This window comes from Prunus dulcis, chromosome 6 (genome assembly GCF_902201215.1).
Source record: "Prunus dulcis chromosome 6, ALMONDv2, whole genome shotgun sequence".
Lineage (NCBI taxonomy): Eukaryota > Viridiplantae > Streptophyta > Magnoliopsida > Rosales > Rosaceae > Prunus > Prunus dulcis.
The window spans coordinates 15,051,385-15,077,122 of NC_047655.1; the positions used below are offsets into that span (position 1 = coordinate 15,051,385).

Genomic DNA, 25,738 nt, shown 5'->3' on the forward strand with positions numbered 1-25,738 from the left:
AAGGCTTCCAATCGTGCCTTGTCCGCTTCATCTCTCCTCAAGTCTCTCTCCAATCTTAGAGAGTTGTTCTTAGCTATTTGCTCGAATATTTGAACACAATCAATGTTTGAAGTGGCCCCTCTCTTGGCCTTTGCCGCCTTTCTCCCAATAGGTCTCGGCGGACGTGGGAGTGGTGACTCCGTTTCCATTGGGGAGTCTAATGGCGAATCGGTTGATGGCGATTCGTGGAGCGGCGTCTCATGCAACACAACCGGGGGTGCGGTAGGAATAATTTTGAATCTGGAACAATCTTTGACAATTTCCCAACATTGGAAATGCACAAAACTTTTTTTCCCTTGCCCCGTGGCACCGAACCACATTTGTGCTTGTATGATCTATTCAAAATAAATAATTGGAAGTGCATTAAAAAAAATATACAATGCAAGAAATTATAAACTATTTTGAAATGCAAGAATAAAATTGATTATGTAAATAAATATAGACAAATTGAAAATGCAAAAACAAAAATAAAGATTATGCATGAAATTATAAACTATTTTGAAATGCAAGAATAAAATTGATTATGTAAATAAATAAAGCCAATTAGGAAATGCAAAAATAAAATAAACATTGTGCAACAAAAAATAAATAGAATATGCAATAAAAAAAAAAGTTACATTAAATTGATTAAAATGGCAATTAAAAATATTTTACCTCATCGGAAAGATTCGCACCGCTCCGAATGTTCTCCTTTGCTTTTGTCAAGGCATTTCTCCATTTCCCTAACTCTTTGTTTAGAATTTTCCATCTACTAGACAAAGCCATTTCGGTCCGAATGGAACCCGATCTTTGACAAAATTCTCCATGAATTTTGCTCCACATATGATGGAACTTCATCTCATTGCCCGTGATAGGGTCATGACTAACGTTCACCCAAGACTCGCACAATGCAATATCTTCCTGGGTTGACCACGAGCCTCCGATTTCAACAGAAGATGCCATTTGTTTATTTTCTACAAATGGAAAGTAGTACAAAAATGTGAGTGGATAGTAAAAAATATTGGAAGGAGAAGAGTTTGTATGGAATTGGTGTGGAAAGTGGAAAATATGAGTAGAGAGTAAAAAATATTGGAAGGAGATGAGTTTGTATGGAGATTTGGTGTGGAAAATGAATTATGTGAGTGGAGAGTAGAAAATATTGTATGGAGAAGAAATTGTATGAAGATTTGGTGTTGAAAGTAGATAAAATGGTTAGGTATTTATAGGGAAAAAATACATACATTTTTGGTATTTTTTTAAAAAAAATTTCAGAATTTTTTCGGATTTTTTAAAAATTTTTTTGGCCAAAAAAATGAGAACCGTAGGATTTCTGAAAAAAATCCAATCGGAGCCACCCGGTGCCGACACGTGGCAGGTAACCGTTGGTGGTGACGTCATGACGACGTCAGCGCACTTCAGTCAAATTTTTTTACCGTTGGCGCGTGTAGCCAACGGTAAAAAAAATTTGAATTTACTACGCTGACGTCGTCGTGACGTCAGCGCTGACGTCACCTGAACTCGGGCTCGAGCCCAGTCGATTTTCGCCCTTGGGCCTGCCCGGGCTCGTGGGACCCGCAGCTTGCCCGGGCTGCTTTGCTCGCGCTGGAGCTGGACTTGAGCTGATTTTTGCCTTTTGCCTGGGTCAACCCCTCAGCGCTGTACATGCCCTAAGGGCAAATGGGTGGAGTTGCTTTAATAGATAAATTGTTACACCTAAAAGAAAATAGGTAAATTATTGTCCATAACAAATAATAGGTATATTATTATTCATAAAAATAATAGGTACATTGAAAAAATTAATAGGTATATTATCATTCATAAAATAAAAAGTAAATAAATAAATATTCTACTTAAATCAATCACATTAATAGGTACATTATTATTCTAAATTTACTAAAAAAACAAAAACAAAAACAAAGTGCTCGAGATCCGAGCCAAAACTCGGTGCACACACTAAATTCACTCACTCACACACTATATGGCCTCCAAAACTCAACCTCATCAGAGTCAGAGGCAAAGCTCTCCAGCCGCCTATCAATGGCAGACTACGAAACCCACCACCACTCTTCAATCCCAAAAGAGACAGCTCTGCAAGCCCTAAACACCATCATCCAGCTTCACTTCGAGAAGACCCTCGAGAAGAAGAGGTCCATAGACCTCCAGAAGAAGGAGCTCCACAAGCTCTTCATCCTGTTCTTCATCTTCCTCAGCCTCATCTTCTTTGCCGAGGCCCAGTCCTCGAGGCTCCAATGCCGCCACTGCTGGGTCCCAATCGTCCTCCTCTCCCTGGCTCACCTCATCTTCTACGTGGCAGTTGCTCAGACCCTGCGCTGCATCAATGGGTTCAAGTACCAGAGGCGCTGCCACAAGCTAACACTTGGGCTGGCCACTGAGAAGCTGAGGGAGATGAAGATGAGGCTTAGTAGCGCTAATGGCGGCGGAGGGGACTTTGATGGGGTTTCTGAGAATGAGTTTGAGATTCATTATCAAGAGCCTCCTGAGAGTTACTTTGGTAAGTTCAAGAGGAATTGGGCTTTGCATTTTGGCTTCTTGATTGTCATTTATGGCTTCATGGTGGCTTCCTCTGTTGTTCTCCTCTGTTTTTAGGTTTTTTATTTTCCTGTGATTAAGGTGAAATGTTAGAGAGGAGAGTTTAGAACTTTTGTCAAATTTGATTAAATTCTAGAATTCTAATTGTTATCCCATTGCCACAAGTTTGCCCTCAGAATTTCCATTCATCATCTTTCTTTATCTTTTATATGTTTCTTCTTTTTTGCTGTGATCTTTTTCTACATACCAAGTTCGGATCTGGGATGCTTTTTGTTCTTAAAAAATGTATAAAAATAAGTGGGATGCTTTCAAACGAAGATGTTCTTTCTTCGACCAAAAGCGAAGATTTTGATTTTCTTTCTTTGACCAACAAAAGAAGATTTTCTTTCGAGTAGCTTTATACTGTACAGTTTGGAAGTTTTTTCAGTATTGCTACTACAACCAACACAGTTAAGTTCATTCTTAGTTTTCTAATAATATTGTTTGAATTTGAATTTTGAAATGGACGAGTACATCACGTGTGAACAGTGATGGAGAAATACTTGTGTGAAGTGGGGATGTGAATGTGACTAGCTGGGGTCTGAGAATGTGACCAACTGGGGGCTGAGCGATGGTCCTTGGAGATGCATTCGGCACTAATGACATGTTTACTTGTTAGGAACAAAGGAAGTTATGAATCGAGGAGATTAGATAGAAGAATTAAGGAATTGGAATTGGATCAACTACTGTCCTAATCTTGATTTTAAGGATATTTAATTACGAATTTAACGTAAAACTCATAAATTTTTTTATTCATTATTTGCAAGTAAACGTATGGAAAGTCAGGAATTGCAATCATATACCCATTCTTGATTAGTAAACATGATATGAATGGGAATTCAAAGAATTTCTCTAAAAGTTTACCCAAAAAAAGGAATATCTCTAAAAGAACTGTAATTTTCTTTATAAATTTGTCAACAGATTCACTACAATCTTTATGCATCTATAATTTGAATAAACTAATCAAATTACTATTCAAGTAGACTAACGCTTTGATCTGGAGACCATGTCCAGTACTAGGTCAAATCTGTATGAGGATTTCCTTTTGAATAGAGAACCGGTATAGAGGGAGCTGTTAATGTTCAAACCAGAACCTTTTGAGCCCCCAGCTTACGCTGGGGATAGTGCATTGCACAGAGATTTGTAAGCATTAACACAAAGTTTAAATTTCTCTGCAGCCATTGCCTGCAAAGATGCACAAATATCTTATCCGAAGTTATGAATATAACACTGAAAAAGAAATCACAAAACTCTGACCTAATAATAATATGATAAACAAATCATGTTCATGGCAACCAATTGCAACTAGTGCAAATAGCAGAGACGCAACAAGAAGTTAAACAAAGGGCGTGCAGCAAAACAGGTCATTGTGCATAACAGCAAGACCGAGCACCAAGGCAAACCAGCATACAACTAAGTCAACACTCAGCAAAGCAAGCCAGATTGGAGCCAGCAATAATGGCAAGTCAGCATTAACATCTTGACAGCCAGCTCAGATCCCGTTCATAGGACAGCTCCAGTTAGCTTATGTTAGGAAAAGTTTTTATTAATTTATTTTTATTTTTATATAAACGATAGTTTAAACTACTCTAAATTACTCTAATCTACCAGAGATGTGGATCAAACTCGGGCACAAGGGGGTGGGTACACTGCCATTATTCTCTATAAGCTCCAATGGAGATGTATTTATTCGTTATTTGTAAACTGTCTGTTAGGAAACAGTTAGGAGTTTTGAATTTGTTATGCTTAGTTGTAAACTTGTTAAAGTTATGCTTCAGTTGACTTGCTCCCATTGTGTATATAGGACCTAACTGACAACGAACATTTGGACATTCATCATCTCTGAGCCAATGTGATTGCTGTTAAGATTTTCCTTTGCAGATTCATCATTTTCTTCAACGCGTACTTGTTCCAGTTCACAATTATGCACTGTAGCATAAGTACGGTATTTTTTTATCTGTTTTAAAGTAAAACTTACCAGTGTTATCTGGCTAGCTAAAAAAGTGCAAAGTCATCTATCAATTCAAATAAACCAAATTAAGGGATGCGTATTTTTGTCTTGATAATTAAATGTTAACAATTTTCAAGGGAGTAATTTGCCTTAAGACTTATTCCATATTTGTCAAAGCTTTTTACAAACAGCTTTTTTATGCCTCTGTCAAGCCGCTTACACACACAAAAATGGAAAATCACACTGTTGAATTGGCTATGACTAACAACTAAACATGATATTTTGAACACACTCAACACTTGAGTGAATTAAAGAATTCAAATTAGTCAACGATCCAAAGATTAAGAACTGACCTGTGAAGGGCCTTCATGCTTGTCAGGATGCCATTTTAAAGCTGATAAATGGAAACTGCCAGAAGGAGTCATATGTTTAAATAATACTGAAAAAGAAAACGGGGAAATATAAAATAAAGTACAAGACCTTTGTTCATATACTCCATTCAAAAATTTGGAGAGAGAAAAAAGGCCCGCTGAAGAACTTACGCTTTTTTAACATCTTCAGTCTTTAAAGGACCTGTTGGAGGCAGACCAAGAATTGTTCTATCAGAATAAGATCCTATAGTACATGATTCATCATCAGACTCCACGTCACTACTATTCTCCCATCTTTTACTTTTATCTTCCCAGCTTGATTGCTCTGACCACTCAAATCCAGATTCTGAATCTTTAAAAGAGGAGTCACGGCACGAGTCAAAAGACCACGTATACCATTTCTTGCCAAATGTCGCACGAAAGATAGACTCAGGATTGTTGTCACCATCTTCAGAGAAACTCTCTCTTTTGAACTTGCCTAAACAGGACAGAAAGAGAAAGCATAAGGTTTGTAAGATGCACCTAATGCAGGCAAATCATAACCTTTACCAGCCAGCAGAAAACACATGGGGGTTTTAAATTTTTACATAGAATCTCTGACTTTTCGCAATCAAATAAGTAGATATGTAAAGTTCTGAAAAATCTTATATGATAGCAGATTTAGAAATTCTTCTGACAGATATTAGCAACTTCATAAAGTTCTAAGGGTTCATCAAGAAACATTTACATTTGGGATTGCAGTTCTTCCTATTGTGCATCCAAAATCAGAAATGCATCTGATACCTAACCAGGTACATGTCACATATGACACACACCTCGGATTTATGGTAAGATCTATAAGATCTATAACTTTAGTTTACAACACAGGAAGGTTTTATGGTAATGATTATTCATTCAGCATAGTTTCTTACAAATAAAGTGAAAAATTCAGCCACAAGTTAACACAACATTTTAAAATTAATTATATTTATACAATATGTTTGCTTTAAAAATGAAAAAAAAGCACACCTTTTTTTCTGTATAGTTGGGAAGCACATCAGAAATGGGAGTACTTTTCAGAGTATTTAAGTGTATAATACACAAATTTTCAAAGTAGGAATAACTCTAATCAAGTGCAATAACCACAAAAGGGTTTCTTACAACCGCCTATGCAATTAATTCTACACTGAACTGATGAAAAGATCATCCAGCTTTTAAAGCATTAAAGAAAATATGAGCGCTAATCCTTTTTTTTAAATGAGAACAGAGACTTCATCAATAAAATTCTTTAAAGTCACAGCATGGTGGTGACCAGTCTTTGCACAAGATATCCACCATCCAGACAACATTAAAAGCAAACTTTTTATCATGAAGAAATCTACTGTTGGCATGAGAAAAATTGGATCAGCAAATCATATAGCTCAGATGCAGGCCAAACATCAAAAAAGAAAGTAAAGATTATTAGACAAAATTGTAAAAGTAATCAAACTATTAAATACAGCAAACGTAGGGCATAGAAAACAAATATACATAAAAGGATAGGTTTAGAAAGGACAAATAAGAAGACCTCACGTTTCGTTTTCTTGTGGTGTGATTTCTCAGCATGTCGAGAAGATCTCGACCTATGTTTCTGAGGAGAGCTTCCTGAATCATTTTCATTCTGACAGTGAAAACAAACTATGTATCACTACAGTAAAAACTAAGTGCACTTTTTTTTAATTTTATCAAAAGCAGACACAATTATATTTATAAATAAAAAACAATCAGCAAAACACCATATTACGTGCTTCTGCCTCTGAGACGTGACGGGGGAACTCTAATACCAGGAACTAGATAACTGAATTTCTAAAATGCAAGGGGGAATTGATAGAACGGAGATGTCTCCATCATGTCTTACATATCAATAATATATATATTTAACGATTAAGGATCCACAAGGCCGTTAGAAAAATTAGGAACTATATCATCATGAATTCATGATATGTTATAGTTTTTTTTCGTCACTACTTTTGAGATAAATTTTCAAATGGCTCCATTTAAATCATGTTTAACTATATCCAAATCCAAGTTGAATGGAATGTGGACATTCAATCAGAATTTAATGCCACAAGTATCCTGAGAGAAATATAAAAGAAACGAAACACATACACAAATTAAAAAATTTATTTTAATCAACAAAAAAGAGGGCATTCCAATGTATAGATGCACACCCTCGTTTCAAAATAATGAGTAAAACAGTGGAATTTTGCCAAGTTGTTTCATATATAGAGACTTCAACGAGACTATATACAAAAACAAGAGGACCAGTCTACCTGAATGTTCTGAAAGAAATTTTTAGAGGACCCACTGTTGAAGAGGAGGTTTTTCAGGGCTTTCTTTGTATCAGCACGTTTCTGACGTGTTGCATATCTGATGTAATTCTGAAATGCACATTTCAAATGTTAAGCTTCAATTTAGAAAATTCATAATTATGAAAGAGACAGAGAGGCAGGGAGGGAAAACTGATGCTAAGCAGTGAAACAACAGACTCCTAACTGGGTATAAGAGTTGGTACAATCATAAAAGAGGGTACTCCCTTGCTTTATAAGAGCATACAATAAATGGAAAGAGGGACAAAACTATTGCAAGAAATAAGAGAATACAAAAGGCACATCTAAATTTATTTGTCTTTCCCTCTGGACAGCCTGTTTGACTTGGAATTCAGATTACACTCTAGAGCATGTGAATGAAAAGGCTTGATAGCTAATAAAAATTTAGCAGGTTAAAGACCAACCAGGGATTTAAAAAACATTTAAAAGAAAATATGAATTAAAAAAGACTGCACAGTCTAGATACTGGCACGGGGTGAAAAGGATGACACAAGATAAGGATGCATCAGCTTATTGAAAAGCAAACATGTTGCCGAACAGGGCTGAAATGCAATTTGAAGCAGGGAAGATGAATGGAAATAATAGCTTTTCAAGCTACAATGTACTTGGCAATAAAAAGCAATAGAACTGAAGAATATATAGTTTGGAAACATCAGACAACAGCAAAGTAGGCCATCAAATATTACAGCAGCACCAAAATTTATTAATATTACATATTACGATACTCACTCCGGCTAGCTTCCAATTTGCACTTATTTTAAGACTGGAAATGCCCCAGAAAGGGAGATTACAACCAGAAGTGAGAGCACCAGAGCATCCAAGATCTCTCTCTCTCTCTCTAGACTTTTTCATTTGCTTGGAGCTAAACTTTCCATTTGAGGCAGAAACCTGTTGCAGAACCAGCAGTTTTCTTAAACTCCTAAGTACGCTACGCAATAATTAACAACAAATCTTATGTCCCATAATGGTTTGTGGAGCATCTTTTTTCCAACTTGTCACCGAACAAAATCCCTCCTTCCACATGTATACGAATTTTAAACATGCATGTCTGTTCTATCTCTGCCATAAAATGGCATACTCAAGAAGCGCCTACAGTCTGTATATTGGTAAAAACTAATTTGCCTATCTTGGCTTTCTACTAAATCACGGATTGAGAGCATTTACGTTTACTTAGTCTCCTGAATTAGACGACATAGGTAGACTGAAGACCAATACATTCTCCCTTCAAAATTAATCATTAAGCATAAAAATAGTTTTATAAATTAGAAGAATATTTGTGGAATATGGATGTGTTTTTTTTCCAACTAATCCTAACATAACTGTTTTTTTTATAGAAAAATTGTGTTTGTGAATTGACAATTTTTTATAGGGGAGATAAATGATAGGAACTAGCCTTTCTTGTGCCAAAGGCAAGAGTAGAAGTTTGCATCTTTCAAGACTATCAAACTCTTAGGACTTTTTCCCAAACAAACAACCAATCAAATTTCACTCTCAAGAATTAACAATTCCCACGTATGATTATCACGTGGAAAGCACACCATAAAGGGGAAAAAAGATTAAAGCCCTGTGTGCAGTATCAGTTTTTGCTGCCTTTGCTTGCTATCATTGGCGTGTATTTTCTATATAAGAATTCCGAAATTAGCACAGAATTAATACCTTTGATGGTTGTTGACTGCTTTTTACATCCTGCAAAAACATTTGAATCATCAAACATTCTTATAGAGAGCAAAATTGTGTTAGTTCAAATTTTATCTATTTGACAAGTATTCTAAAAGCCTTTATAATTTAAGAAAACTAAATATGCATCACAAACATTAAGATACAGATGAATCAATTTGCACAATCAAATTACACCAAGATGCCTTAAACCTCTCTCGGTAGAAAATGCAAAGGTAGGAGAAACCTTAAAATTAGACCTACACCTTACACTGACCGGATCACTTGGAAACCTTAGAAGATGAACAAATCACCACTTATATCATAGATTCTCTCTGCCTTGAAGTCAAAGATCAAAAAAAGAAATTTTAAAACTCAACGTAGAGAACAAACATTAGTGCCAATTTCTAGAGAACCAAGAGAGAAGAAAGTACAAACTTAAACAGCCATTTAACCATAGGGTGATCAACAAATTTAAACAGCCAACGACAACAAACACAAACTGATTAACCAAAACAATAGTCAGTTATTCCATCATCACTTTTAAGAGTCAAGGTGGCAGTAGAAAAAAAATCCTCAATCAAAGACATTATTAACTTAATATAAATAAATAAAGAAGCACAAGTAAGAAGATAACATGTTTCCCTAAGCAAAGCTAGAAACCGCTCTATTTTCATTCAAAAAGTAATGTTATTTCTTATAGGATTTATCATGTAAATTTTTCCCTTCACAACGGGAAAAAAAAAAATCATGTTCATAAGCATACCACTAAAAGACGAATTAAGCATACAATTTTAACAAATCTTTGACATGGAGAGTCTAATAAAAATGAAATCATCAAAGAGAAAAGCAACTCACAAAGGTCCATTTGTTCTTCCACTTCTCGCATGAAGTTGGAGTAGAATGGAACCAAGCGAAGCGGGTTGCTGTAGGATTTGATGAAATCAATGAATTCTTGAGTAGAAACAAGTTTCTCCATCTGGGTATTTGCATTTATGGAAAGGAAAATCTGAAAAAAGTTGTACCAAGGTTCACTGGCAATCCACGTAGGGGCAAGGAGGTCAAGTGACCCCTGCAAACAAGAAACCACGGCCTGGGGAGAAGAATTGTGAGCCCTGGAAAGAGACAGAGGGAGAGACTGAGGCAGAGAGGAAGAAGACGGAAAAAAAAAAAAAAGGGGAGAGAGGGAGGAAAAAAAATAGAAAAAGATTGATGGAGAAAATATCGCGATATATCAGGAAAATATCGTGATATGGAATTGTAAAAGATATTGAAAAATGGTTAAAGGATTCGGTTATCTAGTTCAGCAGCGGTGCGACAGCGGTTTAACCCTTTTTCAATATCTCAGCACTCCCTTCCTCCATCAAATCTACCCTTACCCGGTAACACCGGTGCAGTGCTTGCTACATCTCCGAGCACCACCTAGCCGACCGAGAAACCCAACAAATCGCATCAATCCATCTTGGAAGAACATTCATTTTTAAAATAAAAAATAGTTCATATTTTGGGAATTGTTCGACTTCGATACTTCACCAGACTAAAACTTTAAAATTCTTTTTAATTCTTATACAGATGACCAGAGAATATGAGATCTCAAAATCAATTCGGATTTTCCAGATAGCTAGTGAAATAGGCATTTAGATTTTGAGTTGGATTTTCTTGATTAGTTGATTTGCAGAGTTGGGTTTGTTGAATCAAAGAATTGGTTTTCTTTTTGGACGGAGATCGCAGGAGGATGAGCAAAGGCCAAAAGGGAAGGAGAAGGCAGCCGAAGGGATACAACGAAGAAGAAGAAAAGTAAAAAATATAAATTACTTAATTTAAGAAGGAAAAAAGACAAACACGGTTGGCCACATTTAAGTTACGTGGCATATACATATCAGCTGTCACACAAGATGGTCAACTAATGTGATCAATTTTGAGTGTCCAAATAGCATTATTTGGATTCGAAACCCTTCCACTTTCCATCCTCTGAAAAAAGTTGTATCAAGGATAGCTGCTCATGCATTTGAGATTAGATGCTACAACGTTACATTATATTTTCTCTCAAACTTTCTACAGGCTTTTGACAAAAGCAAAGAAACCATATAGAGAACTGATAATTAGTGATAAAATAATAGATATTTGACTAAATAAACATCCTCTAATGTTTCAATTAAAAATTTCAAGTTTTTCACACAATTTCCATTGTTTTTATTAGGGTGGATGCGGTTCGGTAACCGCGACTTTTGGGGAAAACCATAAACCACCCAAGTATTTGCGGTATGGCCTATTTTGGGACAGCAAACATGCCAAGTTTTCGCGGTTAATCGTGTATCAGTGAAACTGCAACTCAATCGGTGTTCGGAAAAAATGCGGTTTTCTCTGATTGGGGCGTTTTGGGCCTAAATTTCAACATTTTAGGTATTTTAAATTGGGTCTTTTTGAGTAAAAAAAAATATATATATTTTCCATACTTTTGTTGGCCTAGTTTTGAAGCTTATTTTGAAGCATTTTGAGTCCAAATATTTAACTTTACAAATTTAAGCAAATAAACTCACAACCTAAATAAGCAAATTTAAACTCGAGCAAATAAAGTTAAAATTTAATTACAACCCAAAAGAAAAATGCAATGCAAATTTAATTAAAGTTACAATCCAAACGAAAAACGGAATGCAAATTTAATTAAAGTTACAATCCAAAAGAAAAATGCAATGCAAATTTAATTAAAGTTACAAAACATAGAGAACTTAAGTGTTGGTGGTGAGTGGATTTGAAGAACTCGGTTGTGAATGGCCACCATCTACAAATAAAACAACACAAGTTTAGTAAAAAAAAAAAACATTATAAGAAGCATAAAGAACACGAAAATAATAAACTAATTACTTACAAGTTGTAACATGTTCTATTTCCTTGTAGAATTCAATCTCATCATCCTTGGGTTCCTTGTAAAATGAAAATTCGTCCGCCCTAAGCAAATCACAAGTACACACTAATAACTCTATCATTTTAGAATGCAATGAGCTTCTAAAAGGATCCACAATCCTCTTGCCTAGGCTAAAAGCACTTTCACTAGCAACCATAGAACTTGGAATTGCAAAGATATCCTTTGTAACTTGTGAAAGAATTGGATATCTTGTTTGGTTCCCTTTCCGCCAATTCAAGAAATTGAATTGTTTGCTCAAAGGGCTCTCTGGAATTCCGCCACTTCATTGGATATCTCAACGGATTGCTCATCCTTCCTTTTTTGCACAAGTTGTTGCATTTATTGAAATGTGGCATCCACGTCCTCAACAACTTGTGCAACCGCATCCTCATCAATTTGGCTCACAACATCACCTCAACTCATTTATACTCATTATACAAATCATTCAAACACTTTACAACCTCATTAACAATCTAATCTTGCTTTTTAGCATCCGCCCCAAGATTGCCAAAGCTTATTTAGAGCATTTGAAGCTTCATCCTTGGGTCTAGCACATTGCCCAACAATATAAACTTATTCACAACATCAAAGCTGCTCCAATATTTGTCAAATTTCAACTTCATTGAATATGCCCCCCGTTGCATAATAGGATTTCTAGGATCCTTTTTTTTTTTTTTTTTTTCTATTAGAACTTGTAACCAACCAATTCTAGGAAAATTATTGTGGATGTACAAGTTTTGGTTACACTAAGCTTCAATGTAACATCATAAAACTTTTTGAGAAAATGCACAAAAGCTAATGTCTTCTCCCAATCATCATCATTTGGAGGTCCCACTCTCTTAACCATCACTTTCTTAACCTTCTCTTCCTCTAGAAAGTAAGCTTGAAACACTTCACAACTATAAGACATCCTCTTAAGGACTTGCATATACTTGAATACACCTTCAAGCATTTTGTAGGTTGCATTCCACCTTGTAGGCACATCCATTTGCATATTTGTGTTCACCCGTTTTGATTTTGATCCTGTGAAGGTGGGATGAAGTTCCCTATTGACTCAAAAATCATTGACTGGTCAACAAGCCAACTCTCCTTTTGTGTGTGAGCGTGCCACTACTAGCAGTAAAAAACCCCAGCAGACTTTGAAAACAGATAACTTGCGCCCCAAGTTATTGATTCTGAACAAACGATTGTGAATTTGGGTATGGAATATCTCCCAAGTAAGTTCTTTTCTTTTCCTGAGACTGGTGAGGACTTCATAATTCACAGTACAAAAGGGGTAGTTCTGGCCAGAATGGACAAGAAGAAAATAAATTGTTTCAGGCAGAACTGACTATTTACAAGACTCAAAAATGAAATGTCAACTTTGAAACAAAACAACAGTTTGTTGGACTTCGATTTTTGCCTGGATAACTACCTCTGGACCGGGCTGGATTGGATGTGTTTGTGTTGGATTGGCTTGTCAACATCTTCAACTGTCAAGTTTCAGCTGTAAATCGATACCAATGTTCGAGTTTGGCAAAGCTTTAATCTATTTTGAGCTCTGGAAGGCTTTTTGAGCGGGCAGAATTGGAACCTCTACAGTCTGGAATTCGCAGAAGTGGCTGGATTTGACGATTACTGAGCTGGAACTGCACTATGGTACTGTTCTGTTTGATCAGGGCTCTCTATAAATTTGTTGAGGTTTTCATATTTGTAAAAGCTCGAACTCCGCTTAATTTGGCTTATGTTGAACCAAATTTGTAACGAGAGAAATCTCACTTTGTATGACTATTTCTCTGAAACTGAATTAAAGTTAGAGATTCTGAATTATAGCTGACTTGTTTCTTGTGGCTCAATGAGTTTTGGTTGCTTCAATATTTTGAAGGTTTTTGAGATCAAGTGATCATTTTGAGTGTTTGGTTTTTTTTATTTATTTTTTTGGCTGTCTTTCACCTCCTCTCATATTTATAGAAAAAATGCTGGAGTGGGTTTTCTAATATTTTAATAATGGGCGGCAGATTTTCTAAAAATAAGATCTTTTATTTTAAATATCAAAGAAAAAGGGGAATTTTATCTATTCTATCAAAGAACTATCAATAGTCAGTTCTTATGGTGATCACTTCCCTACTTTTTCTGAAAGAAAACCTAATCCCTTTTAATCTTTTAACTGACCCTTGTAAGAATGCAAAAACTGTCATGATGGTTAGTTTGATTTTCCTGATGAACAACTCTCTGCTCCCTACTTATTTCTTTAGAAAAATGTAGTCTGCTTATCCCTTGGAAATGGCACCTGCTCTGGAGCAGAATTTTCTTTGTATATAGAAAGGGATTTCGATCTTCTTTTTTACTGTAAAGACTGGAGAAGTCTTCCTGTAAGACCTGCCCTTCATTAATTTCTTGTCAACTCCTTTGTGATAGTTGAAATTTTTGACTTTTTCAAAGTCAGGTAGTCACGTGGTTTTTTTGAGAAAAAATCTTTCCACAAAATCTGTTGTCTTGCACTCTGGGATTGAGATCACTGGTGAGTTTTTTAGAAAATTTCCAGATTGGGCTTCTTTCTGATCCAAGGCTGAGCTCATAATTTTGGATTTCCCAAAGTGGTAATTTGACCTTTTTAACGTTTTGGGTAGAGAACTAGCAGTTTTGATAAAATTGATTTGGGTTTCTTCAATTTTGGGATGTTCTCTATCTTCACTCAATCACGCCGAGCCCAGGTTCAGTTTTGGGACTGTGGGCTGAGCAAATCACATGCACTCAGCCTTCTTCCAATCTTTGGTCTATTTGGTAGCCTAAAAAATCTAACTTGGGCTTGGGTTGATTTCTTTTCTCTGTTTCGAAAGCTCAAGTTTATTCTCATGGGCTGACAAATCCTGGGCTGAGCTTTCTTGATTTTGGGCTCTTGATTCCAATTAAACGAAAAGTTCAAACAACTTGGATCTTGAGATTGCTTTTGTCGTTCTAGGCTTCCAGCACTAGGCTGGGCATGCAGAATTTTTGCCCAAAAAATGCCCAATTGAATTTGAAATGTTTTGGAAAACGGTTCCAATTTTTAACGGTTCAGATTTGATTCAATTGGCCATTAATGTTGCACGCCACTCTCTTCCGCTTTAATTAACCCACGTCTGCCACATCTTGTCTATTGAAGATCAGGTTCTGGCTCATTCATTGATGTCGACAAAAGTGCCTAAGCGGTCGATTGAAGAATATTTGATGTTCTTTAGGCATTGCACTAAGAGGTCTGCTGCTTAGTGGCAGGTGGTGATTAGGAGGACTTACCCTTGGTTCCAGCCTGGATATAGGCTGTTTGAGAAGGAACCCGAAGAAGAGGCTACCAGAACAGATTTTAGGAAGAAGTTCCTAAGCGTGACTCTGCCTAGGGATCTGCCCTTTGGAGGTGGAAAGCCTCCCAACTATCACTTAGGGGCAGAAGTGTACCACCCTAACTTCTACGCAAGACAACTTGGCTGCCCTCAGCTCATTCTAATCAAATTATACAGAAGCTGTAATTGGGCCACTTCTTGGAGAGATTCAGATAAGTTGGAAGTGCACAAGGACTGTAGGTGATCGGGGAACAAGATAAACAACAGTGTGGACGTTCTCTATCCATCCTGGGAGACTAATTCAGGCAGTTCTGTCGAGTTTGATGCTTGGTGGAAGGCCAGATTCCGTGGTCTGCCTGCCTCGAGTACGGCTGCCAAGACACTTTTTAGTGGCTGGGACTCTTGGACCATCCGTGCAACAGAAGAGGCCAAGGATTTTATGGTGAAGACCATCAAGGTTATCAATGCGCAAGTAATTGAATGTAGGTCTTCACTTCTGTTTGTTTTCCCTTTATTCTACCTGTTTCTATTTTATTCTGTTCAAATGAAAAAGTCTAACATTTTGTTTTGTCTGTGCCAGATCCATCTGTGATCAAGAATATTAGAGGGCAAACAGTTTAGACTAGAGAAGTGATTGGTAAGCTTCAGAGTTCTACCCTTCTAATTTTTTCTGTTGGATTGTCTTCTAACTGTTCGTTTCCTGTGCAGTCACTTCTGTTATAGCCACTGGAGATTTAGAACTTCCCTTTGGAGATGAGGAGGGTGATCATGAGGTTCTGGCAGAACCGCCAGCTATAAAAGCAACTCCTTCTGGCAGAGGGAACAAAAGAAAAGAAACTGTTCCAGCTCAGGACAGTGCTGTCCAGCCTGAGACTTCAAGTAGATTTTGAGAATTTGAACTTTCCTGATTCTGTTCTGTCCAGTTCAGTTTATGTTGTAACCATTGATCTTCTATTCTTTGCAGCTGAATGTCCTCCTCCTCATCTTCCTACTAGGTCTAAGAGACTTAGGAAGAGGACTATGGTGGAGTATGTGGCCACAGATCTTGCAGCAGCTCCTACAACGACCTCTGGTACTGATGAAGAATGGAGAGAGGCCTTTGAAGCTGTTGAGCAAGAGAAAGAGGTCATGGAAGGACCTCAAGAGAAAACCAAAGAAGTGGACGAAGAGGTGAGTCCCTCTCTTTAACTATTTAAACAGTTCTGTCTTGGTTTTGTTCTTCTGTTCTGACTTCTGTCTTATCTATAGGAGGAGATCCCTACTGAGGTGATTGCAGAGAGCATTGCCTTAGTGAAGAAACAACAAGAGACTTAGGGGCAGAACTGACGAGCTCTGAACTAGCTCTGAACTAGCTCTGAACTAGCCTTAGTGAAGAAACAACAAGAGACTTAGAGCCTGCAATGGAGCAGGCAGAACATTCTGCATCATTTGAAGAGCTTGAGGAACAGGCAGGACAACTTGCTATGTTTCCAGAGTCCGTGGTACGGGCAAAACTTAATGTTCCTGGTCTTGAGGTAATTTCTCATTCTATTTTTAACTCTGTCTGGTCTCTGCAGTTCTGCCCTATCTTCATGTAATTGAGATTTCTATTTTTAGGTAGAAGATATCAGAACTACTGGGACTATGGCTGTGATGATTAGTCCTCTCAAGCCTCGTACTGTAGCCGTAAGTGTTTCTGTGCCTTAGCCCTTTCTTTTATTTTGATTTTGCCTGAAACTGACTTGTATTCTTCCTCTGAAGATGCCTATCCATTATCTTCCAGCTTCATCTACCACGACCTCCTTTAATGATCCAGAATTGGCAGAGTTTGAAGCTATGGATTTAGATGCTCAGCTGGAGAAACTTGAGAAGCTCAGCTCTACTCCTAGCAAGGCTAAATCCAAGGCTGTGGATAAGGCAGTGGAAAGGGTAAAAATCTGGCATTCAACTGAGCTGGACCTGGATGAAAACAGAGAAGTTGTTGATCAATTGATAAAGGATCTGGACCTGCTGTATAGACTGAACATGGCTCCCAAGCCCATACTTGAGATCAGCCTGGGCTTGGCAAGAGATGTGCTCAACCTTCATGATCGCTATGAGGATCTCAAGCCCACCTTCAAAGCCTCCGAGTTCTGCAAGACTACTCATGTAGCCAATTTGGCTGATTATGAAAAACAGAAGGCATAACTGGACACTATGGTTGCAGGCTACAAAGAAGCCAAGGCAAATTGGAGAAACAAATTGAAGAACTACAAAAACAGCTGGCAGAATGGAGGGTGGTGCAGAACAAGCTTGGGGCTGGACTGGGTTCGAAGACTAAGGCCACTTTTCTTGTGCAGAGCATGGTTTTAGCTTCCAGGCTAGTGCTGGAAATTGCAGAGGCTTCAATCTACCAGGGGGTGTTGCTTCAGAAAGAACTTTCCACCAAAAAGACCAGCTTTCAAGAAACCCTTAGGAAACTAGGACTTTAAATTTCAAAAACTTGAATGTAATAAAACTTAGTCATGAAAATTGACTATATTGAATGAAAATTCCCATTTATTTTTGTGGTACTTTGTGTTTTCAAATTCTTCTAAATGAGTAAAAGAAAACAAAAAATAAAACCGATGCCCAACTCTGATCAAGAATTTATACAACAATTCCATCCTTTTCCCTTTCAACTCCAGGGTCTGTTTGCATTGCCTGTGAATCCCACATAGTTGGGATAGAATTTCTTCAACCATTTGCCATTGACTGGTGCTGTATGGATGTCTCCATCTCGATCCTGTAATCTGAATGCCCCCAATCCAAGGACTTGCTTAATTATGGAAGGACCTTCCCATGTGGGTGACCAATTTCCATAACCAGTTATGTGTGTTCCGAGGGGCAGAACTGCTTTCCAAACTATTTCTCCTTCTTCAAAACTCTTGTTTTTAACTCTTTTGTTATAGGCTCTTGCTACAACCTGTTTTCCTACTAAGAGTTTGTTGAGGGTATCAATCCTGCTAGTATCCAAACCTTCTAGTTCTAGCAGCATTGCTGGAGAGTAGTCTTCTCCAATCAGATTGTGTTGCTGAGCAATTATGAGAAATTGGACTGCTATCTCCAGAGGTTAGAGCATATGGGGTCATGCTAGTTGCAACCCTCTTTGAAGTTCTATATGCCTAGAGAGTTTCTAATAATTTCTCATGCCATTGCTTTGGATTTTTCTCAAACATTTTCCTGATAATGTTGATGATCACTTTGTTACTTGATTCTGCCTATCCATTAGCTTGAGCATAGTAAGGAGTGGATTGAAGTAGTTTGAACTTGAATGCTTTTGCCATATCTGTCATTTCTCCAGATATGAAAGAAGATCCCTTGTCAGTTATGATTGACTCTGGAATGCCAAACCTTTGTATAATCTGTTCTTTACCCACTTGGTGAAATAGTCTGTAGCTACAATAATGAAACAGTGTTGTTTGCTAATAGCTAGATTCATGGGAACTGAAGGAGCTTACTGGATTTTGCCAAGAAGAATTCATTGCTCTTTGATAAGTGGCGCCTGCATTTCTCAAACCAAAAGGCATTACAGTGTATTCAATAGCGCCTATATGCCCTAGACATATGAAGGCTGTCTTGTGGACGTCTTCTTCTGCCACTATTATCTGATTGTATCTTGCATTACCATCCATGAATGATTACATTTGGTTATGAGCAACTCCGTCTACCAGCATGCCTGCCATAGGCTTAGAGTACTCATCTTTGGGAGATGCTTCATTCAGATTTCTATAGTCCACGTAGATCCTCACTGCCCATGTTTTCCTTTTAAGAACTGGCACAATATTGGACAACCAATCAGAATAAATGACTGGCCTGATAAAACCTGCTTTAACCAGTCTTTCTATTTCCTCTTTAACTTTCAATTCTGCCTCCATGGACATCCTTCTTCTGGCCTGCTTGACTGGTAGGTATCCTTCTTTTATTAGCAGTTTGTGCTCCACCAATCCTCTATCCAGTCCAGGCATTTCATGATAGTGCATGCGAAACAGTCTTTGAAATCATGTAGAAGTGCAATGATTTTATCCTTCAATGGCTCTTTTAGTAATGTGCTGATGAAAGTAGGTAGGGAGTCATCCACTGCTGCTGGTGCTGGTGCTGCAGGGAGTCATCCAGTGCTGCTGCTGTAGGGAGTCATTTAGTAATGGCTCTTTTTATCCTCCACTTATGGCAGGGAGTCATCCAGTGCTGCTGGTGCAAATTCCAATTCTTCCTCTTGCAAATCTCCTTCCTGCACTTCTATACTCTCATGCATGAATTCTGCCATGCTAATGTATCGGATTGTTGCAGCTCGATCCCTTTCTTGCTGGTTGAACTAAACATCAAAACTCTGGAGGTTGAGAATGCAAGGCCTATTCTAGTCCTTAAGAGAACTAGCCAGACCTTCTTCAATGAGTCTCTGGGCCGGGACACCATGGGGGCGGCCGTTCTGGTTAACTCCGAAGAAAGTAAAGGGCCAAGGTCATCATGATAATACCTGGCCTCATAGCATAATGCATGTCACACCCCGGGATCAACTCCGCCGTAGCACTATATTGTCCGCTTTGGGCCCCCCTTCTGGCCCTCACGGTTTTATTTCTGGGAGCTCACAACCAACTTCCCAGTGGGTCACCCATCCTGGGATTGCTCTGGCCCCCAACTCGCTTAACTTCGGAGTTCCTACGACTCCGAAGCCAATGAGCTCCCAAAAGGCCTCGTGCTAGATGGATGCGAGTGTGCACATATAAGGCACATCACCCCCTCTCTGTTGGTTGATGTGGGATCTTACAATCCACCCTCCTTAAGGGCCCGACGTCCTCGTCGGCACACTCGCACCACATAGCAGAGTGGCTCTGATACCAAATTGTCACACCCCGGGATCAACTCCGCCTTAGCACGATATTGTCCACTTTGGGCCCCCCCTCTCTGGCCCTCACGGTTTTATTTCTGGGAGCTCACGACCAACTTCCCAGTGGGTCACCCATCCTGGGATTGCTCTAGCCCCCAACTCGCTTAACTTCGGAGTTCCTACGACTTCGAAGCCAGTGAGCTCCCAAAAGGCATCGTGCTAGATGGATGCGGGTGTGCACATATAAGGCACATCACCCTCTCTCTGTTGGTTGATGTGGGATCTTACAATGCAGATGGTAGAAACGGTCATGGGTCGGCCTCTACTATTTCCATGAATTCCTCTTCATGCCAGAGGGCCAACTGTTGGTGTAGGGTGGAAGGAACACACAGACTCTAATGGATCCAGTCTTTGCCAAGCAGTGCATTGTAAGTGGCAAAAGTGATGTCTATCTCAAAAAAGGCAATCTTCAGCTTTTTGTTCCTACTATGATGTCTACGTCTAGTATTCCATGAGTCTTGGTGATGCCCCCAGCGAAATTGGTGACCGTTAAGCGTGTTGGGATTAAATCCTTCTTTATTCTGCCCATTATGACCAACAACCTTTGAGGTAGAAGGTTGATGGTTGCGCCTCCATCTACCATCACTTTAGGGATAGGAACACCCCCAAAGTTTGCAATGATGAACAAATGCCTAAGATTATTGGCCATTTCCTTAGTAGGTTTGGAAAAGCACAGCTGTTCTGCAGCTAATTTCATGGTAGTTCTGCTTGTCTTGACAGCAGGCCTTTGCTGTTCTGGTCCTTCTTCCACTTCTGCCAACCTGTACTCGAAAGCTTCTTGGGAAAACACGTCTCCTTCCATGGTGCTTTCTTGCCCTTCTGTTGCTCTATACTCTTCTGGCAGGATAAACACCATATTGATGCCTAAATCACCTTCTAACAGGCTTTCTAGTTCTGCACCGAAAGCCTGAGTTTTATCATCTAGTTCCCCGTTTTATTCCATCTGTTCTTCTCCATATTCCTCTGTCCAATCTTCCTGATCGACTCTTTCCAGGGAATCCAGTCTGATCATCTGCAGATGGTTCATAATCTAACTATTCTTCTTTGTATTCTTCAGTCCAATCTTCTTGCTCTTCTTTCGGAATAGATCCAGATTGATCTTGTGATTGTGAAGATTCCAACTGTTCTTCCAAGGAAGGAGGCTGGTGGATAGGGGACTTATTTGAAACTTTTGTTTTTGTCAGCTCCTATGGTTGGTATGTTACTTGTTCGGCTTGAAAACCTGCTTCTGGCTTCTTCTCATTTATGGTATAACTGACATCTGGAAGCATCTGTGTGTTATCCTGGTTCTTGAGAAAGGTGCAGTATTGCCTCTGGATTCTCCTCTTCTGTGTTCTGGTTAGCTCCAAAGTTGGCCAGCCACTTTTTCCAATAGAATACCATCTGCCTTCTATGATAGTTGCCAATGGCTTATCATTTCTGGCATTTTAATTTGTATTTCCTTCTTTGCCTGCTCAGTCATCTTTCTGATGCGCTAGGCAGGCCTTTGATAGTTCCTCTATCTGGCTGTGTTTCTGGATGGGGCTGAGACCGAGCTCTGGCAGTATGACTAGTTGTAGGCTATCTTTGTTCATCCAGAGTTATTCTGTCAGAGTTATCTCCAGAGTTATCTCCAACTCACCTTCGCATTTGCACATGTTGCACAGAACTACCCTAGCAGAGATAGTTGCCTTTGATTTCTGATTTGCCTCCTTTCTAACTATTCTGTTTATGTTGGGGCTGACTTCTGCTACCCGCTTGCCATTCTGCTGTTCTGGCCAATCTAAGTTGACCATGTTAACTTGAGGTTGGGGAAATGGGTAGGTGGTTACTGTGGGAGGCTTCCCAGCTAGTTTTAGCCTTCTTGCTGTTATTCCTTCTTGTATTACGTCTCTGAAAACAACACAACTCTTGGTGGAGTGGTTCCAAGAGTTGTGCCATCTGCAATACTGTCTGCCCTTGAGTTCCTCTAGCTTGGGCAACCTGTGAGGTGTCTCTATTGCCTTTTGGAAAAGCATCCCATCAAACAAAGTGTCAACCTTCGTTAAATCGAAAGAATAGACCTTGTTCTATGCTGGTTTGTTTGGAACAAATCCCCTTGTAAATGGTGGTAGCTTCTGATCCTTTGGTGGTTTTGTTGGAGCCTTGCAGTTGATAGGATATTTTACTTTTGCCATTTCTGCCACTGCAACTTCCCTCTCTTCTGAGCTTTCTGTACCTTCTTTTGTCTCAACTTCGGCCAAATGTACTGAGGAAGATGGCATCTTGTAATATGCTCCTTTTGAGGAATTTCTCTTTTGTTGTTCTTCCCTGAGAAACTCCTCATATTTAGAAGTCTTGTCTGCCAATTCTGCCAGATCTCCAAATAGCAGGCCATCAAATCTCTTCCTCAGAGACATCTTGAGGGCAGTTTGAGCCATCTGAATGAAGTGCCTTTCTTCCATAGGGACCTGACATTTCATTTTGAGCTTTCTGAACTTGGTTATGAAGCCTTGGGTAGGCTCATCTTCTCTCTGCTTATGGACAGCAAGGTCACTGATGGTGACTTCTTGCTGAATTCTGAAATAGTTGTCATGGAAAGCATTTTCCATCTGTTCCCATGTTTGAATGGAGTTGGCTGGTAGGTTAGTGTACCAAGTAAAGGCTTGTCCAAAGAGAGAATTTCCAAAAAGCATGAGCTTTAGCAGAGGATTATTCTCTATGGCTATGCACTGGACAGAGAATCTACCTATATGTTCAACTGATGACGCATGGGTGTCTTCTCCGTTGAACAAAGTGAAGTTTGGTACCTTAAATCCTGGGGATAGTGGCATCTGATCAATATAAGCTGGATATGGCTTTCTATAGGTGGGCTTTTCTCCTTTTCTGGGTTTAAGCTCCATCAACTTTTTGATTATTCTCTGTAGTGCTCTAGCGTCATTTAAGGCATTGATAGGGTGTACGTTCAGACCTAGTTCTAGCTGATTGTGTTCATCCCTCTGTTCCATTCTGTGTGGTCTAGGCATGACTTCCTCTTCGAAATCTAGATGATTTCTCCAATTTGCCCCTGACCTATTCCTGTCATTATTGGCAAAAGGGTTGATTCCCCATCTGCCTGTCCTGCCTTTTGCTAGTGGAGGAAATAGATTGGGGTCCATCCATCTAGGTCAGTAGGGCAACACAGCAGGTTGCTCAGGCAGAAGTGCTCTAGCTAATCACGTGGGAGCACTGGTCGTGGAATAGGTAGAGGTTCTGGCTGGTTCTGGGGGACCTGAACTGGTGCAGGGCTTTCTGGAGGAACTTGGGCTTCATGCCCTTGGATGGGAAGGGCTCCTCCTCTTTGTCCAGCCTGGATTTCTCCCTATCCTAGTACTCCAGCTATTTGTGCGATGAGAGGATTCTCTTGGTATGGCCATGCCTATCCTGGTGGAGGTCCAAAAATGAGGTCTAGCTGCTAAACCACAACATCTGGGTTGGGATTCTTGCAATAGCAGCCTCACAGTCCTTCATGAATTGCCTGTTGACTTGCCACTTCATCATGGCTGTCATATTATTTCTGGTGTCTTGGCTCCTTTGTGCTGCAACCTCTTGTCGGAGTACTGCATCCTGTATCTGGTTCATCCTCCTAGAACCAGATCTGGAGCGTCTACTTCTGGTGCCGCCATAGGTTGAATGCCTAGCGTCACTCTCCTCTAATTCATGTCCTTGCTGGAGAGCTGCTTGATTTCTTTCCATGGGAAAGCGTGGATTCTCGCTAGTGCTTCCAATATTCATATATCAAGGGATATCTCCTAGGAGCACGTATACTGAGAAGTCGCACTGGGCATCCCAAATTGTTCCCCCGTTTCGATTTTAATCATGTGATGGTAGGGTAAAGTTCCCCATTGGCTTGACAACCATTGGCAGTCAACAAGTCAACTTTCTTTTGTGCATGAGCGTGCTACTACTAGCAGTTTAAAACCCTAGCAAACTTCTAAAAAATAGATAACTTGCGCACCAAGTTACTAATTCTTAAACAAGCAATTGTGAATTTGGGTGAGGAATATCTCCCAAGTAAGTTCTTTTCTTGCCTAAGACTGGTGAGGACTTCACAAATTTTCACAGTACAAAATTGGTAGTTCTGGCCAAAATAAATGAAAAGAAGACAAATTGTTTAGGCAGAGCTTCAATTTATTTCGAGCCATGGAAGCCTTGCTGAACGGGCAAAACTGAGGCCTCTCTAGTCTGAAGAGGACAGAAGTGGCTGGATTGATGGTCACTGAGCTGGAGTTGCGCTATGGTGCATGTTCTACTTGACCAAGGCTTTCTGTAAATTTGTTGAGGCTGTCATATTTGTAAAAACCCGGACTCTGCAAGATTTGGCTTTATGCTGAACCAAATTCGTAATGAATAGTAAAACTATTTCTCTGAACTGAACTGAAACCAGAAATTTGAATTCTAGCTTATTTGTTTCTTGTGGATCAAAGAGCTTTTTGGTTGCTTCAGTGTCTGAAGGTTTCTTGAGATCAATTGATCTTTTTTATTTTAGTTAGTATGACTTTGAGAGTTTTTGTCTTGATTGATTTTTTTTGGCTGTCCCTTGATCTGTTCACCTCTTTTCATATTTATAGGAAATGCTGGAGTGGGGGTATTTTTTTTAAAATTTTAAATAATGGGCAGCAAATCTTAAAAAAGATCTTTTTCTTTTTCAATGTCATAAAAGAAGGAAGCTCCTATTTTGGTAGCGAATGGTCATCAACAATCAGCTTTCATGGAGGCCTTTCCTTATTAACAACCAACTCTTCTTTGTTCCCTGTTTGTTCTTTGTAAAGAGAAAGAACAAAATCTGCCATGATGGTCAGTTTGCTTTTCCTGTTGAACAACTCCCTTGCTCCCTACTTATCTCTTGAAAACGTAGTATGCTTATCTCTTGGAAAGGCCACCTGCTTTGGTGCATAGTTTCTTTGTATATAAAAAGGGCTTTCGATCTTCTTCCTTTGGCTGCAAAAAATGGAGAATTCCTCCAATAAGACATACCTTCATTAACTCCCTATCAACTCCTCTGTGATAGTTGACAATTTTGACTTTTCAAAGTTAGGAAGTCACGCGGGGGCTTCTTTGAGAAAAAGATCTGTTGTGTTTGCCTTCTTGGGATAGAGACCAAGTGGTGAGATTTTCTCAGAAGCTGGGCTTTTATCCAAAACTGTGTATATCAGTTTTTTAATTGCCAATAATGGTATTTTATTCTTTTTAGATCATGGCTATATTTGTAATTTGTTCAAAAAGGTCTGGGCTTTTCTAATGTCTTGGCTTTTTCCTTCTGATTCCTGTAGATGAAAGCCCAAATGTTTGGTTCATGGGCCTCTCGACAAAAATGGGATGGCGTGCAAAATTTTGGCCCAAACAACTGTTACCCGATCTTTTTGCCAAGATGTCATTTTGAAGGCCTATAATGTATTCTGCTTGCATTAGTAGCATGTTAGTAGTTTTCATTGCCATTATTCTAGAAACCTCACGTCGACATTGAATTGGAACTTCTTTACACCTAATAGTAAGTTGCTCTTGCTTTGCAGCATACATAAATTGGAATTGATCATCTTGTCTGCGCACATGTTCTTGTTTCTGCTTTCTTAATTCTTGGATTTCCATTTGAACATCTATTGCACACTCTACATTGTCATGCATTAGATTTTTACCCTTTCCCTGTCTTGCCAATTTCTTTGCAGCCATTTTACCTTCTAGCCTTTCTATACATATAGATTCTTGATTATCTTCCCCT

The 25,738-nt window shown here is 39.0% G+C and overlaps 2 protein-coding genes across 2 annotated transcripts; one reads left to right on the plus strand and one right to left on the minus strand.

The window, feature by feature from the left end:
• The first annotated feature begins 1,932 nt into the window (after positions 1-1,932).
• LOC117630024 lies at positions 1,933-2,769 on the plus strand. The gene has a single exon (XM_034362724.1). The coding sequence runs from the start codon at positions 2,056-2,058 to the stop codon at positions 2,623-2,625; it is 570 nt and encodes a 189-aa protein (XP_034218615.1). The 5' UTR covers positions 1,933-2,055; the 3' UTR covers positions 2,626-2,769.
• A 719-nt stretch (positions 2,770-3,488) lies between these two features.
• LOC117630343 lies at positions 3,489-12,826 on the minus strand. Its single transcript, XM_034363079.1, has 9 exons — positions 12,571-12,826; positions 9,959-10,099; positions 9,792-9,859; positions 8,934-8,963; positions 7,221-7,328; positions 6,481-6,568; positions 5,101-5,407; positions 4,912-4,966; positions 3,489-3,792 (listed from the first exon to the last, which is right to left on the minus strand). The coding sequence occupies exons 1-9, from the start codon at positions 12,824-12,826 to the stop codon at positions 3,718-3,720; spliced, it is 1,128 nt and encodes a 375-aa protein (XP_034218970.1). The 3' UTR covers positions 3,489-3,717.
• Between the last annotated feature and the right edge of the window lie 12,912 nt (positions 12,827-25,738).